Genomic DNA, 14,466 nt, shown 5'->3' on the forward strand with positions numbered 1-14,466 from the left:
CGGTGTTAATTACTGACTCAAAGATTTTTTTCATCCGTATGCGATCCCGTAACCATATCATTATCATTTGAATAAATTAATTTAAGATATGCTCAACATTCACCACATCCTTATATTATAAATTAAAAATAGCTTTATTTAATATTTTATTACATTCATTTTCATCAAGTTTTTGTAATAAGTAAAAATAAAAAAATCAATAAAGTAATAAAATATTATTTTAATGATAAAGTAATAAAATATTATTATATTAAAAAAATAATAAATTCGATAAAATAATATTTTTTTTTATTTCAAGGATATTAATGTAAAAAAGTTAATACTATACATAATCGATATATATTTAGAACGGAATTTAGAGTAAAAAAATGTAATTTGAGAAAAGAAAGTGGCAAAGACGGGGGTAATAGATTTGTCGGGGGTAGAAATAAATAAAATTAGAACGCGGTCACAAAAAACTCGGATTGAATATAGGCCTCTGTAGATCCCCACGCACTAATTTTAAATGAAGTAACCATTTCAAACCCCCAACTTTTTATATACATAATACAAAACTATACACACACAATCCTTGTCTCTATACTTTCAAAATTCACAAGTCTCTCTCTCTCTCTCTCAACTAAGTTCTCAGATCTGTTTGAATGGCGAGTATGGAGAGTTTGATCGGACTAGTTAATCGAATTCAACGAGCTTGTACTGCTCTCGGCGATCATGGCGGTGGTAATAACGCTTTCTCTTCTCTCTGGGACGCTCTTCCTTCTGTTGCCGTCGTCGGCGGTCAGGTCTGTTTCTATATTTCTATCTATGTGTTTTGACCTGGAAGTGTTTGTGTGTTATTTGCTGTAGCTGATGTTTTTGATGTGTATGTATGTGTATATTAATGTGATTTTATTGCTTTTTTTTGTTTAATTGTGGAGAATGTTGAATCTCTATATTAGATTTGATTAGTTTGTTAGTCAGATGTTTGTAGGTGTCGATTTTGTTGATTTTAAGAGTTGATTTTGTTAGGTCTGTGTCTGTTTGTGGTTCAGAGAGTTCGATTTGATCTAGAGTTCAATGATTTTGCGATTACATTCTTTTTATGTTAATGAATATTTGGAATGTTAAATGATTAATCTAGAGTTCGATTAATCTTATGTTACTGTTTTATTATATTTGGAATTGGAATTGTTTGTTAGGCATAAGGAGGCGGGTATTTCATAGAGTTAGGGAGCTTGTTTGTATGTCTTGTAATTTTATTCGAGAGCTCGATTTGATTCGTGGATTCTTATATTGTTTGTGTTTGATTAGTTTTTTGTTTGATATTAGTGACTGATAGTTTCGTGTATTTAGGGAGTTCATTTGCGAGTTTATTTTGCTTAAATGAGCTTGATTTGATCCGTTATGTTGCTTTATTTTAGCTGATGGATCATAAGATGCTTCTGTTTTATAATTGATTAGTTAGTTAGCTATTAAGATTGAAATTCTTTGTTAGATATTAGTAGGTGGTGATTTCAGATTTAGGGTATTGATTTGGAAGTTTTCTGAATTATTATAGAGCTTCATTTGATTGGGAATTTTATATACGTCTTCAGTTATTATAGTTCTTGTTGTTGATCAATGTAGTAGTGCACATTTATTTGTATTATAGTTTAATCTGTATAATAGTAGGTAGAATTTGTTTGTTCGTAGAAATAGGAGTTTATATGGAAGTTTTTTATTATGAGAGCATTATTTGAGCTGAATTTTACAAGGATATTATCCTAGAATGCCTAGTAAGTCTAAAGAGAGCTGTAATGTTTTCATGAATTCATGATTTAACTGCACGGACAGACAACCTAAAATAAAGCAAGTGTTTGTCATTCCAATATTCTTGGTTCGGTTTTCATCTATTAGTTTATAAGAAGTAATTGGGTTTTGTTGTATTAGTTGTGCTGCGATATATTCTATCTGATAATGGCATAATGCCATCTTTCTTTTGACTTTATTTACTTGTTTGCTGGGAGCAGAGTTCCGGAAAATCTTCTGTTTTGGAGAGCATAGTTGGGAGGGACTTTCTTCCGAGAGGATCCGGTTAGGATTCTAATCTTTCGAGTTGATTATTTTTAAAGCTCTATTCAAGTTTTATAAAACCATCTATCCGGGGTTCTGCTTTCTTTATTATATTGATCACGTAACGGGTCAATGCAGGGATTGTCACAAGGAGACCTTTAGTATTACAACTGCAGCAGACAGATAAAGGACAGCAGGAGTATGCGGAGTTCGGTCATATGCCTCGACGAAAGTTCACCGATTTTGGTACCTTAATCTGCATAGAATTTTTTATGAAAGATTATTGTCATAATACCGTGTTGATGATATGGGGCTGTTGTCTTTCGTCTATATACCTGGTTGAATTTTATAAAAGAAGTTTTCTTGATAGCAACGATTTATAAATACTTTAAGATGGCCTTCAGTTGTTTTTCTATACTTGACATCAACAAATGGGAATATTGTTTTTTAATTTATCTGTAATACTTGACATCAACAAATGGGCCTGATTCTGCTTATTCTTGATCTCTTTTTTTAAATTCTGTTAATTAGTCTGCCCTCTTTGCTAATCAAGGCTGGATATTATTAAATTTTAATTGTTACTCTATACTTGATCTTCATGCCTAAATCTTATTATCTGTAGAAGGTCGGAGACGGAGTAGACTGTAACATTTATTGTTCACTATAATCTAAGCTACAATGTATAGAAATGGATATTCAATCAAAGAGGTTTTGTAGACAGTTTTGTCGTAGTCTGATATTGAAAAAAAAAATCAAAGTTAATTTCTTAGATATACTTCAAAGTTTGTAGTAAATGTAGCTTGAGCTCTTTATTTTGAAACATTTTAGATGTCTTTGCAATAGATGTTAGTTGAGTACAAAAATGTTTAAAGGGCACACAGTACTACTGATAGTGCTGTTTAAACTCTATTTTTCAACATTTATTTTATGGTGCAGCACAAGTTCGCAGAGAAATTGCGGAAGAAACTGATAGGATAACTGGAAGGACAAAAATGATTTCTCCTGTTCCAATCCATCTCAGCATTTTCTCTCCTAATGGTAAGTCATTCTATTCCTAATTATATTTTATTAAATTGAACTATGATGGTTCTTGTCTTGTATTTTTTTTGTTCTGATAACTCATAGAATTATTAGCTCCATACTAGAAAGATAGTAAAACTTAATGAGGCGTTTTGCTGGTGAATAATTGGTTTTATGTTGCTTTTTTTTGTTTGGAAATGCACCTATATTTTATTCGTCTAATCTTATTATGATAGCATTACACATACATTACTCCGTATACTGACATGTAAGTACTTCACTAACATCAGTTTTCTCTGTCATTGCAGTTGTAAATTTAACATTGATAGATTTGCCTGGTTTGACCAAAGTTGCTGTTGGTATGTTGGTCTGTTTTTTCTTTATTTTTAATTTGATCCAACTTACTCGAGACTTTTATCTAACCTATATCATATTGTTATTTTAGATGGACAATCTGAAACTATTGTCGAAGATATCGAAAACATGGTTCGAGCATATGTTGAAAAAGTAAGTTGATACTGCCTGTGTAAATAAACGCAAACTGTCATGAAATTTAGTATCATATGATATATATTTAACTATATTTTATATTAAAGTCCGAAAGATAAGTAAGCACTTAAATTGCTCCAATATATTGAAGTCGTGTATATTTTCGTGTGTACAGCCATAGGCTTTCTTGCAATCTCAGTTTTACTTGACTATTTTGTACTAGTAAGTAGAAAGATAAAGCTTTCTCAGCCCATCTCCCACACTTTCCCTAGAGGCGTGATTGAAGTGCTGGAAAGGACCATGCATTCTCGAAAATGTGCTATCATAGACCTTATTTCTGCCCCAGTTCTTCACTGTTTTTAGAAGTTCTTCTGACACACAATCAAGGACTTGAATATATTGTTTTTTAAACTTTTATTTGAAATTTGTACATATGATCTTCGTTTATTTTTCTAGTGCATAATCCTTTATTGTGTAATGCCTAACTGCTAATATACGGTGTCTAGGCTAACTGCATCATATTGGCAATTTCTCCTGCCAACCAAGATATAGCAACATCAGACGCGATTAAGCTTGCCAAGGAAGTCGATCCATCGGGTACCTTAAGCAATTCTGTAGTATGTTGGTTTTAGTATATTTCTGAAAAATAATTATGAGCCTAAATACGGGATTTTGTCACAACGTAAGCAGGAGAACGAACATTTGGAGTTTTGACAAAGCTGGATTTGATGGATAAAGGAACTAACGCCATAGATGTACTCACTCTTTCTTTCTTTGCATGTACACACAATTACACACACATATATTATCGTTTCCTGCATTTTAAGTATTTGAGTTTTGCTTTGTGAAAGGTTCTCGAGGGAAGAGCTTTGCGATTACAGCAACCATGGGTAGGAATTGTGAACCGCTCACAAGCTGATATAAATAAAAATACTGACATGATGTCTGCAAGGAGGAGAGAACAAGAATATTTTGCTACAAGTCCTGACTACGGTCACTTGGCTAGTAGAATGGGTTCAGAATATCTAGCAAAACTTCTCTCAAAGGTGTGTTATTGTTTGTTAAGTAAATGCTATTTTCTCTTTACTACATTAGATTTATATCCTGACCATCGGTACTTCAATTTCAGCACTTGGAGACCGTCATTAAAGCAAGAATTCCGAGTATCACTTCCTTGATTAACAAGAGTATTGATGAGCTTGAATCAGAGATGGATTACCTTGGTAGGCCTATTGGCATTGATGCTGGGGTAAGTGGTCTAGTTGTACTCATGGAAGTTCTTTCTTGTTATTATCTTTGAACTATGTGCCTTAGTGCAAGTTATATTTGTAGGCTCAGTTGTACACTATCTTGGAGCTTTGCCGCGCTTTTGACAAAATTTTTAAGGAGCATCTTGATGGAGGGTAAGCGGTTTACCTTTTTTCGTAGAATCTGGTACTTCGAAAAATTAATTATTTTTTCTTCTTTTTGTGGTAAGATTTTTTTTTCCTGATGTGCAATTTTAGGTATTAGTCTTGCATTACTCTATCCTCATAATCTTTACTCCATAAATTTTTTTGGCAATGATAGGGACTGATGGTCCTGGTCCAAAATTTAAAAGTTTGCCCATTCTCATCCATGGGGTATCTATACATGCAAGAGAAACCTGCTCTATATAGGCTTTTAAGGATGTGAGAGATAAATATAAGTAGTGAGTCAAAATATTACAAGTACTCTGTAAAACAGAAATTGGGGGGTCGGGGTTGGGAGGGGCCGCGTTTTATATCAGCTAAAGATGGTCGTTCTTTGATAATAGCCTCTAAGCCTCAACAAGGACAGTGTATGCAAAGCTGTACTTTTTTACTTTTACCTTGATTGTTAGCTTCAACAAGGACGGTGTATGCAAAGTAGTACTTCACCTTGATTTAGCTTCGTTTACTACGATATTCAAACATTTGTCCTTAATATGTTAATCTGTTTCCCATTATCAGGCGACCTGGAGGTGATCGAATATATGGAGTTTTTGACCACCAGCTTCCAGCTGCATTAAGGAAACTGCCTTTTGATCGACATCTTTCTTTACAGAATGTCCGCAAAATTGTTTCAGAGGCTGATGGTTACCAGCCACACTTGATTGCCCCTGAGCAAGGTTACCGACGCCTTATTGAAGGATCACTAAGTTATTTTAGAGGCCCAGCTGAAGCTTCTGTGGATGCTGTTAGTAGCTATATTTTGATTTGCCCTGGATTCTTTCTGTAATTTTTTATATATAAATAAAAAAACATGCTTACTGACTATGAATTCAATTATAGGTTCATTTTGTCTTGAAAGAACTCGTAAGGAAGTCAGTTGGTGAAACTCAGGTGAGAATTAGGATGTTCAACCCTAAATTTTTCCCTCTCTCATGGATTATATGTTATTGATAACTGGTATTAAACGTTCTCTCATGAAAATAGGAGTTGAAGCGGTTTCCAACTCTACAAACTGCAATAGCTAATGCTGCCACTGAAGCATTGGAAAAATTTCGAGATGAAAGCAAGAAGACAGTTACAAGATTGGTGGACATGGAGTCTTCTTACCTAACTGTAGATTTCTTTCGCAAACTTCCCCAAGAAATAGGAAACCCGCCTGCCATGAGAATGGAGAAAGGGGGAAACCCAGCTGTTACAAAAGCGGATAAAGGGGATAAAGGGGGCAGCCCGGCCCCTGCTGCCATAAATGTGGATCGCTCTGCAGAGGGTCACTTCAGGCGGATAGGGTCAAATGTATCATCGTATGTGGGTATGGTGTCTGACACCCTGAGGAGTACAATTCCCAAGGCTGTGGTTTATTGTCAAGTAAGGCAAGCCAAACAGTGTTTGCTCAATTACTTCTATATGCAAATAGGAAAACAAGAGGTACCTCTCTTCACCTCCTTAATATGCATGGTTCGTCTGTAAATTTTGTACATATATAAGGCATTGAGCTTGCTCAACAACTTAATATTTGACAACTGCTCCTTTAGTATTCACTATGAAAAAACAATTGAAGTATGTCTGTTAAACTGTTCAGTATATTTCTGTTCTGTCCTGTCATATATTTTACACTATTTATTGGACCATGTAGACTTCTTTGTTCTGATTTGGTTCAATAATGAAATTTGGCTATAATTGACTCAGGGAAAGCAACTTGGAGCATTGTTAGATGAAGATCCAGCATTAATGGAGAAAAGACTGCAATGTGCAAAGAGGCTTGAACTGTACAAGTCAGCCCGGGATGAGATCGATTCTGTAGCATGGGTTCGGTGAGAGTGATGGGTTCTGATAACAGTTGAGATTATTCACGAGTCTCGCTGCTTATTAGGTTATTTAGCAGCTGATATATTCTTTGTTCACAGTTCTTGTGACATGTACCATGAGCACTACATTTTGTTGTGTGTTAAGTACATGCCTCTTTATACGGAAGTTTTTATACATCTTTGAAATTCCTGTTTACAGACACGAATCTAAAAGATGTTAACATGTGCCTTCAAGTCTCTTTCTGCATTCTTGATGGTATTAGCATTTTTATTAACTTCTTTTTTGTGTGTGTTACTTAATATGTACTGGATACTGTTTTCTTTACTTTTAACTAAATTACTAAGGTCCTAGTTCTGCAGCACTCTCAAGCCATTGACTGTAAACAAATTTGCTTCTGTATTTTATGTCTTGTTTTTTTTACAAGGTATTTTATGTCTTGTTAAGAAGCATTATAACAGGTCACTGACATTGTGATAACATTCTTTGAAATTTATTTGTAAATTTGCATGGATGCGAATCACTTGTCTTAAAACTATGCATAGGGAGTCATATATGGGGTTGGGGCTTGACAAAAAAATCACATAAATACCTCTTTTTTTTGAACTCTGTGACAAGAATACCATTTTTTGAAATATTTGGCCAAAAAGACCTATCTAATACGCATTTTAAAATTGGGTATTAGTATTACTAATACGCATTTTAGAAATGGGTAATGTGTAAAAAAAATACAAAAAAAAAAGTTAAAAAAAAAATAATTTTGGATACGCATTTGTAAGATGCGTATCATGCTTTTCAGGAGTGCGTATCATGGTTCTGTTTTTTTTTTTTTTTGTTTTTTTTTAACAATAATATTCATTTGTCAAATGCGTAATAATTTTACCCAATTTTCAAATACGTATTAGAAATGTATTTTCGGCCATATCTTTCAAAAACGGGTATTATTATTACATTTTTTAGAAAAACATGTATTTTTGGCCATCACCCAAAAAAAAGTTTGAGACGGCAAAATGAATTGAAACAACTGCTCTTTGCATTAAAAACAAAAGGTTTCTTGCAATTTGAGGGTAAATTTCCGAAGAGACAATACACACGAGCACCAATATCTAGGGCTGTACAAATAAACCGCTCAACCGCATCCAACCGCTCGCAACCGAACCGCATTTGCGGATAATCGTGAAACGCGGGTTGGTTGTGGATTTAAATTTTAAAAACCGCTCATTCGCGGTTTGGATGCGGTTTTAAATTTTTAAAAATCGCAAAATCGCAACCGCAACCGCAACTCGCAACATATATTTATAATAAAATATATTTCCAAAAATGTAGTTGATATCATATAAATTAATAAGTATATATATTTATCAACTAATCTTAGGTTAATGTTAAGACTTCATTCATCAAATTCACAATCATTATAAGATATATAACCAAACAAATGAAAAATATAATTAACATGTAATTTTTTTTATCATTTTGTTTTTTTTTTCTCTCGCATCCACATTTTTGTATTTTTTTAATATCCTTACTCCACACGGAGCATTAGTTTATATTTTATTTTTGAATGTAATTTATCACGTAACTTAAATTTCAATTTATTAATATTCCAAATTTATTTTTTTGCAAATTATTAATTATTTTAAAATAAGTGGTTTAACCGCAAACCGATCCGCAATAACCGCAAATTCGCAACCGCAAATGAAGCGGTTATCCGCAACCGCAAATGCGGTTGCGGATGACAATTTTTTAAAACCGCTCTTCGCGGTTTGGTTCGACTTTTACCCCAAAACCGATCCGATCCGAACCGCGTACACCCCTCAATATCAAGCAAGGTAAAGTTTTTGGACGCAGATAAACTGTTTTCTTCTTAGCAGCGCAGATAAAGCTTTTGGGATCACTGGGTATAACTTTCGATTTGTTATTATTTATTCCAAGACAGTTCACAAACAAGAACAATTTCACTAGTAAGCCGAGTACATATCTCAAGCCAAACGTGACAAGATAGGCAAGACCGACTCAGGCTCTCAGCTCGTTTACACTTCATAACTGATCAGTAAGTCTATCATGATAGAATCGAACTAATCGTAGATTTAAAGTGTACTTCAATAAATTAGGGATTGCCGTAAATGTTGTGAGGTATATTGGTCCATTCTCAGTTAGTTTTGGAGGATATGTGCCACTTTATATGTAGATATCAGCCAAAAAATTCAATATGCTCTTCTGAGTAGGCTAAAAATTTCTTATTCCATTATATAAAAATTCTATAAGAATCAATCTAAACAATTTGTTTTCAGCACCAACATGTAATGATAAAGTGACCACTGAATGAAATTCCACAACAATTTATATTCAAGTATCACCTTCTATTATGCCCTAGTCTCCATCGCTTCTAAGCTATTCCACAATTTCTCATCATTATAGTCCTTAATGACATAAGTAGCTCCAGCTTCCATTAGTAATTTATCAGGGTTTCTTGTACCAACACCTACAACTGCCATTCCAGCTGCAACCCCAGCTTTTGTTCCAGATACAGAGTCCTGAGTAAATACGAAATTAGCAAATCAGATAAGTACCACTTAAGTAATTAAGTCAAGTGTTTTTGTTAATACAAGTTTTACCTCGAATACAATTGTGTTCTCAGGAGAGGCATTGACTGCATCTAGACCCTTTAGATAGGGGTCAGGGTAAGGTTTTGGATGTTCACAGTTCTCAGCAAGAACCACTGTCTGAAAGAAGTCTGATAGGCCCACCATTGCAATCATCATTTCGGCATTTGGTTTTGGAGCATTAGTGACTGCAGCTCGTTTTAAGCCACGATCTTCAATCCATTTGCGCAACTTGTCTAAGCCATTTAGAGGCTTTAGTTCTGTGTCTGCCAATCTGTTCAAATCATTAAGAAACTACCATGACTATGTTACAAATTGCACATATATTTCAAACGTGTCTCAGCTAACAAATGCTTCAATACTTGGAGAAGAAAGTAATGGTTGTTTGGCATGGCATAATACCTTCTAAACAATGCTTCCTTATCTTCCATAAATTGCATAGCCTTTTCAAATTCCCAATCAGGTAGCAGCACACCACAAAGCTCATCATTAAATTTTCCACTGAGATGCTCTACAAAGAACTCCTCACATATAGGTACTCCGCCATTAAAACCAACCTGTAAGTCACTCAGAAGTTATTTATCTGTCTTCTGCAGATAGTACGACAGAACAATATTTGCATAATATGCAAAATAGAAAGAAACCTCTTGAAGCATTTTGACAAAGGCACGGTAGTGAATAGGATCCGAGTCACAAAGTGTTCCATCAATATCAAATAGTATTGCTTCCAGAGGAGCATGAGTTAATTGCAAACTTGTGCTGTATTAGATTTTAAAGTTGTTAGCAACCAGTATAGAGTTATGTGACTGCACTACACTGCACAGTATAAGAGCTTAGCAATCGAGAACTCGAGAAGGGTATCTCTTAATACTTAGATAACAATAATGAATCTCTATGGACTTGTTAAGCAAGGTTTTACTATGGATTATTAATGCATTTTTAAAGAAGAGTTAATTGCAGTTTGCAATCCCTATCTTTCATCTAAATTCAAAACAGTATACCTACTTTGTAAAATACAATTTGCAACCCCTAACTTTCAAAATCAAATACAACATGCATCCCCTTCACAATTTTAAGTAATAAATTGGAATTGAGCTCTTTAATATTAATAATTAAATTTCAAATCAATAAAAATATTTATTTTAATGCATTTTTTACATGAAAAAAATATAGTTAGTTTCTATTAGTAATACTCTAAATTAATCATAATGCCAAAATACTTAAAATATATTTATCAAGCAAAATATATATTTATAGATATAATCATAAAATTTCTAAATATATCTATATTTTAACTATTTAAAAATTATATTGAGTAAAATATAAAATAATTGACATTAATATTATATTGGGTAAAATATAAAATAATTGACATTAATATTATATTAAGTAAAATATAAAATAAATGACATTCATATTATAATGTTTTAAATTATAAAAATAATATTAAACACCTCAATTCCAATTTTATAACTGAAAATTATGAAGGGGATGCATGTTGTATTTGATTTTGAAAGTTAGGGGTTGCAAACTGTGTTTTACAAAGTAGGTATACTGTTTTGAATTTAAATGAAAGATAAGGGTTGCAAACTGCAATTAAGCATAACAATACAACATCAAAGGTAATGCTGAATTTTATCAAAGGTAATGCTGAATTTTAACACACATAGATAGCTATCAAATACGAATATCAAAGATTCGCATCTCCCTTTATCCAACCTGACACGCAGGTTGGTAATGCGTATTCTATTCGAAACCACACAGAAGAAGCTAAAAAGTAAAAAATGACGGACTCACTAAGCAATAGGCCAAGAACATAAATAAACAAATTTGTCAAAATAACAAACAAGAACAATAAAAAAAAAACCTTATTTGGGTACTCTTAATTTTACCTGTGCAAAGGAGATGATCTACAGGAAACAGAGCATTTAGGAGAGAAGAAGGCACAAACATTCTTTCCGCAGATGGGTGTTTTTGACAAGTTGGTACAAATTGAGTGAACGAGGGATGCCATATAATCTACTTCTAGTCTTCCTGTTGATTTTTCTAGTTCTAGTCTTCTTTTGATTTATTTTTTTGTCAAGAGTCTGCTTTTGATTGTTGACAGCCAACAAATACCAAACTTTTTGTTCAATTTTATGCAGTAGTATCTGTTTTAATTTCTTAAGAAAATTATGTTTTTATATTATTTTAACATTTGTAAAGTAGAATACTTTCTTTTATGGTATCGGATACTCATACACTTGCAATGTATCTTTTACACATACCACTAGAGGGGCCAGTAGTGCGGTCCGGACGGTCCGGGCCGGGTTTATTACGGGTTTGGCACTCGACATTTCAACACTGAACCGATCCGGTGTACAAACGAATCGGGCTCGGGCCGGGTTTGAACCGCTAAACAAGAACTCGTAACCGGTCCACGAATATGATCGGGTTGCGGGCTGTGCGGGCTTAGTAGTGCGGTCCATGCGTATACGAGCTGTCCGTGCAGGTTTGCCGCGGGTTGGAAACTTGAAATATTTTGTCTTCTCTTTATAATAGTTTATAATAATTGTAGTCTTGTAGTTTGTAAACAGTTATGGTGTTATTAATTTATTATAGTAATTTAAATTAGTATATATATAGTAATTATAGTTCGTAATATAGTAATAATAATATTATATTTAATATTTCATAATTATTTTGTTTTTTATAATATTATTATTTTGTTTTTTATAATATAGCAAATAAATATAATATTATTATTTGCTATATGCAGTTGATCAATTTGCTATATAGTAATAATAATATTATATTTAATATTTCATAATTATTTTGTTTTTCCTTAATCACAAATACTAATGCAGTTGATGTAAGCAATTTTGCATGAGTTGTCTCCACTCTCTGACTCGTGGGCTTGTGCTGGTTGTGCGAGCTGTGCGGGTTGGCAGGCGCGTGCAGCTCGCGCGGGTTATGTGCGTGCCGGGTCAGTGCGGGCCGGTCCCGGTTCCGGTTTTCCAATATATGATTCGTAACCGGCTCGATTATTTTTATGAATTGTGCGGGTTTGAATCGGTCCGATTCGGGCCGAATAATTCCGGGTTTCCGTACGAACCGGTCTCGAGCGGGCGGTTCAAACCCGCACGTTTGGCCGGCTCTACATACCACGGACATTCTAAGAGCATTCACGATGCTAACAACTTAGAAGGTTGTTTACATCCTCCATATCATTCAAAAAATTATTATTTTACATTCTCACTCTTCCAACTCATTTTAAACAATTTTTTACTTCAAATTCACTCCAATGCTAAACAACTTCAGCACTGTTGTTAGCAAATTTGTTTTTAACAAAATATTAATAAAAAAGAAGCTTAACAAGTTACTTTGTATGATATGTCACAATAAAATATTAACAAATAATCTCAAACAACCGTTATTCAAATTGAACAACAATTGCTAACAACTTCTAAAACAATGCTCCACTCAATGCCAAACAATGTTTGCCATCTCACCTACCAACCTTGCAAACTACCCATTGTGGGTGCTCTAAAGATGAAAGAAAAGAAAAAAAAAATTAAAGTTATAATAAAAGAAAACAATAAGAAATTTTGTACCATTTTCCTTCTCAAGTTTAGAAAGTGAAAATATGTAAAATGACTAATGCAACTTGTTTTACTTTTTCGACCTTACTTATGCTATGTGTACCAACATAATTAGCGATGTACAAAAATACTCAAACACGAAAATATAAATCGACTCGATCTGATCAAAATTTGATCAAACCTGGTCAAATTTGGGAAGGGCTTAAAGTCGTGAAAATGCATTTTAGCCAAGCTCGGCTAGACATGCCCGGTAAAAACTCAGGCTAGACTCCATCATTTGAAAAATTCGGACAGTGTAAAAAATTTGATTGAACCAAGTAAAATTATACTTTTATTATATATTTGTTATAAAATAATGGCTATAGTAACAATAAAAGAGCTACTAAAAAAACTACTATATTTGATCGGACAGAGAGCAAGATGAGCAGGAGAAAGAGCAGAGAAAAAAAATGCTCGGTGTGTTTTTCATTCACAGATTCAAGTTATATTTATAACAAGTGAAAGGGGACATGTAATTAATTCATATGGTAAAAATTCTACACCTAAAGATTAGCCTTACTATTACATGTTTGACCACGTGACAAATCAATTCACAACACCCCCATTTGATTGTCATTATGGTATGGATCATAGACTGCCTCGTTAAAACCTTGTCAAAGAAAAAACCAGTGGGATAAAAACTTTGATGAAGGAAAAAGAGTACAATCTCCCCTTGGAAAAACTAATCATTCTCTGAATTTTATTGAAACAAATTCTTGAGTCGGCGCATTCCAATGTCCTATCCTAATTTCCCAAATGTCGAATTTGGTAATGATTTCGTGAATCAATCAGCAAGGTTGTCACATGACCGAATTTGTTGTACATCAATTTCACTATTCTTTTGAAGCTCATGAGTGTAGAAGAATTTTGGTGAAATATGCTTCATCATGTCTCCTTTGATATATCCTCCCTTGATTTGATCAATGCATGCAGTGTTATCCTCAAACATAATGGTAGGACTTCTAGTGATGTCCGGTAATCCACATGATTCCCGAATATTCTTGATGATAGATCGCAACCAAACACATTCTCCATTGGCTTCATGAATTGCAATGAGTTCTGAGTGATTTGTTGAGGTTTTCACTGTAGTTTGCTTCGTAGATTTCTAGGAAATGGTTGTACAGCAATATGTAAACACATATCCAGTTTGTAATTTACCAAAATGAGGATCTGACAAATATCCAGCGTCTGCATATCCAATCAACTGAGATGTCGAGTTTTTCGGGAAGAATAATCCAAAGTCTGTCGTTCCACGAAGATAACAAAATATATGTTTGATCTCATTCCAATGTCTGTCCATCAGAGCAGAGCTAAATCTAGCCAATAAATTCACAGCAAATACAATATTCGGCCTTGTATTATTTGCAAGATACATAAGTGCACCAATTGCACATAGATAAGGGATTTCAGGACCAAGAACCTCTTCATCATCTTCTCCTGATCGAAATG

The 14,466-nt window shown here is 33.8% G+C and overlaps 2 protein-coding genes across 2 annotated transcripts; one reads left to right on the forward strand and one right to left on the reverse strand.

Moving 5' to 3' along the window:
* The first annotated feature begins 502 nt into the window (after positions 1-502).
* LOC141689670 (phragmoplastin DRP1E-like) lies at positions 503-7,061 on the forward strand. The gene is made up of 15 exons (XM_074494024.1): positions 503-782; positions 1,989-2,052; positions 2,170-2,277; positions 2,968-3,069; positions 3,360-3,410; positions 3,497-3,558; positions 4,047-4,137; positions 4,231-4,295; positions 4,392-4,586; positions 4,670-4,789; positions 4,873-4,943; positions 5,511-5,736; positions 5,832-5,882; positions 5,976-6,416; positions 6,678-7,061. Exons 1-15 carry the CDS (start codon positions 642-644, stop codon positions 6,804-6,806), a joined length of 1,917 nt encoding a protein of 638 aa, XP_074350125.1. The 5' UTR covers positions 503-641; the 3' UTR covers positions 6,807-7,061.
* A 1,955-nt stretch (positions 7,062-9,016) lies between these two features.
* Positions 9,017-11,537, reverse strand: LOC141689108 (haloacid dehalogenase-like hydrolase domain-containing protein Sgpp). Its single transcript, XM_074493286.1, has 5 exons — positions 11,290-11,537; positions 10,042-10,156; positions 9,800-9,954; positions 9,410-9,671; positions 9,017-9,328 (listed from the first exon to the last, which is right to left on the reverse strand). The coding sequence occupies exons 1-5, from the start codon at positions 11,409-11,411 to the stop codon at positions 9,158-9,160; spliced, it is 825 nt and encodes a 274-aa protein (XP_074349387.1). The 5' UTR covers positions 11,412-11,537; the 3' UTR covers positions 9,017-9,157.
* Between the last annotated feature and the right edge of the window lie 2,929 nt (positions 11,538-14,466).

Source organism: Apium graveolens, chromosome 10 (genome assembly GCF_009905375.1).
Source record: "Apium graveolens cultivar Ventura chromosome 10, ASM990537v1, whole genome shotgun sequence".
In the NCBI taxonomy this organism is placed as follows: domain Eukaryota; kingdom Viridiplantae; phylum Streptophyta; class Magnoliopsida; order Apiales; family Apiaceae; genus Apium; species Apium graveolens.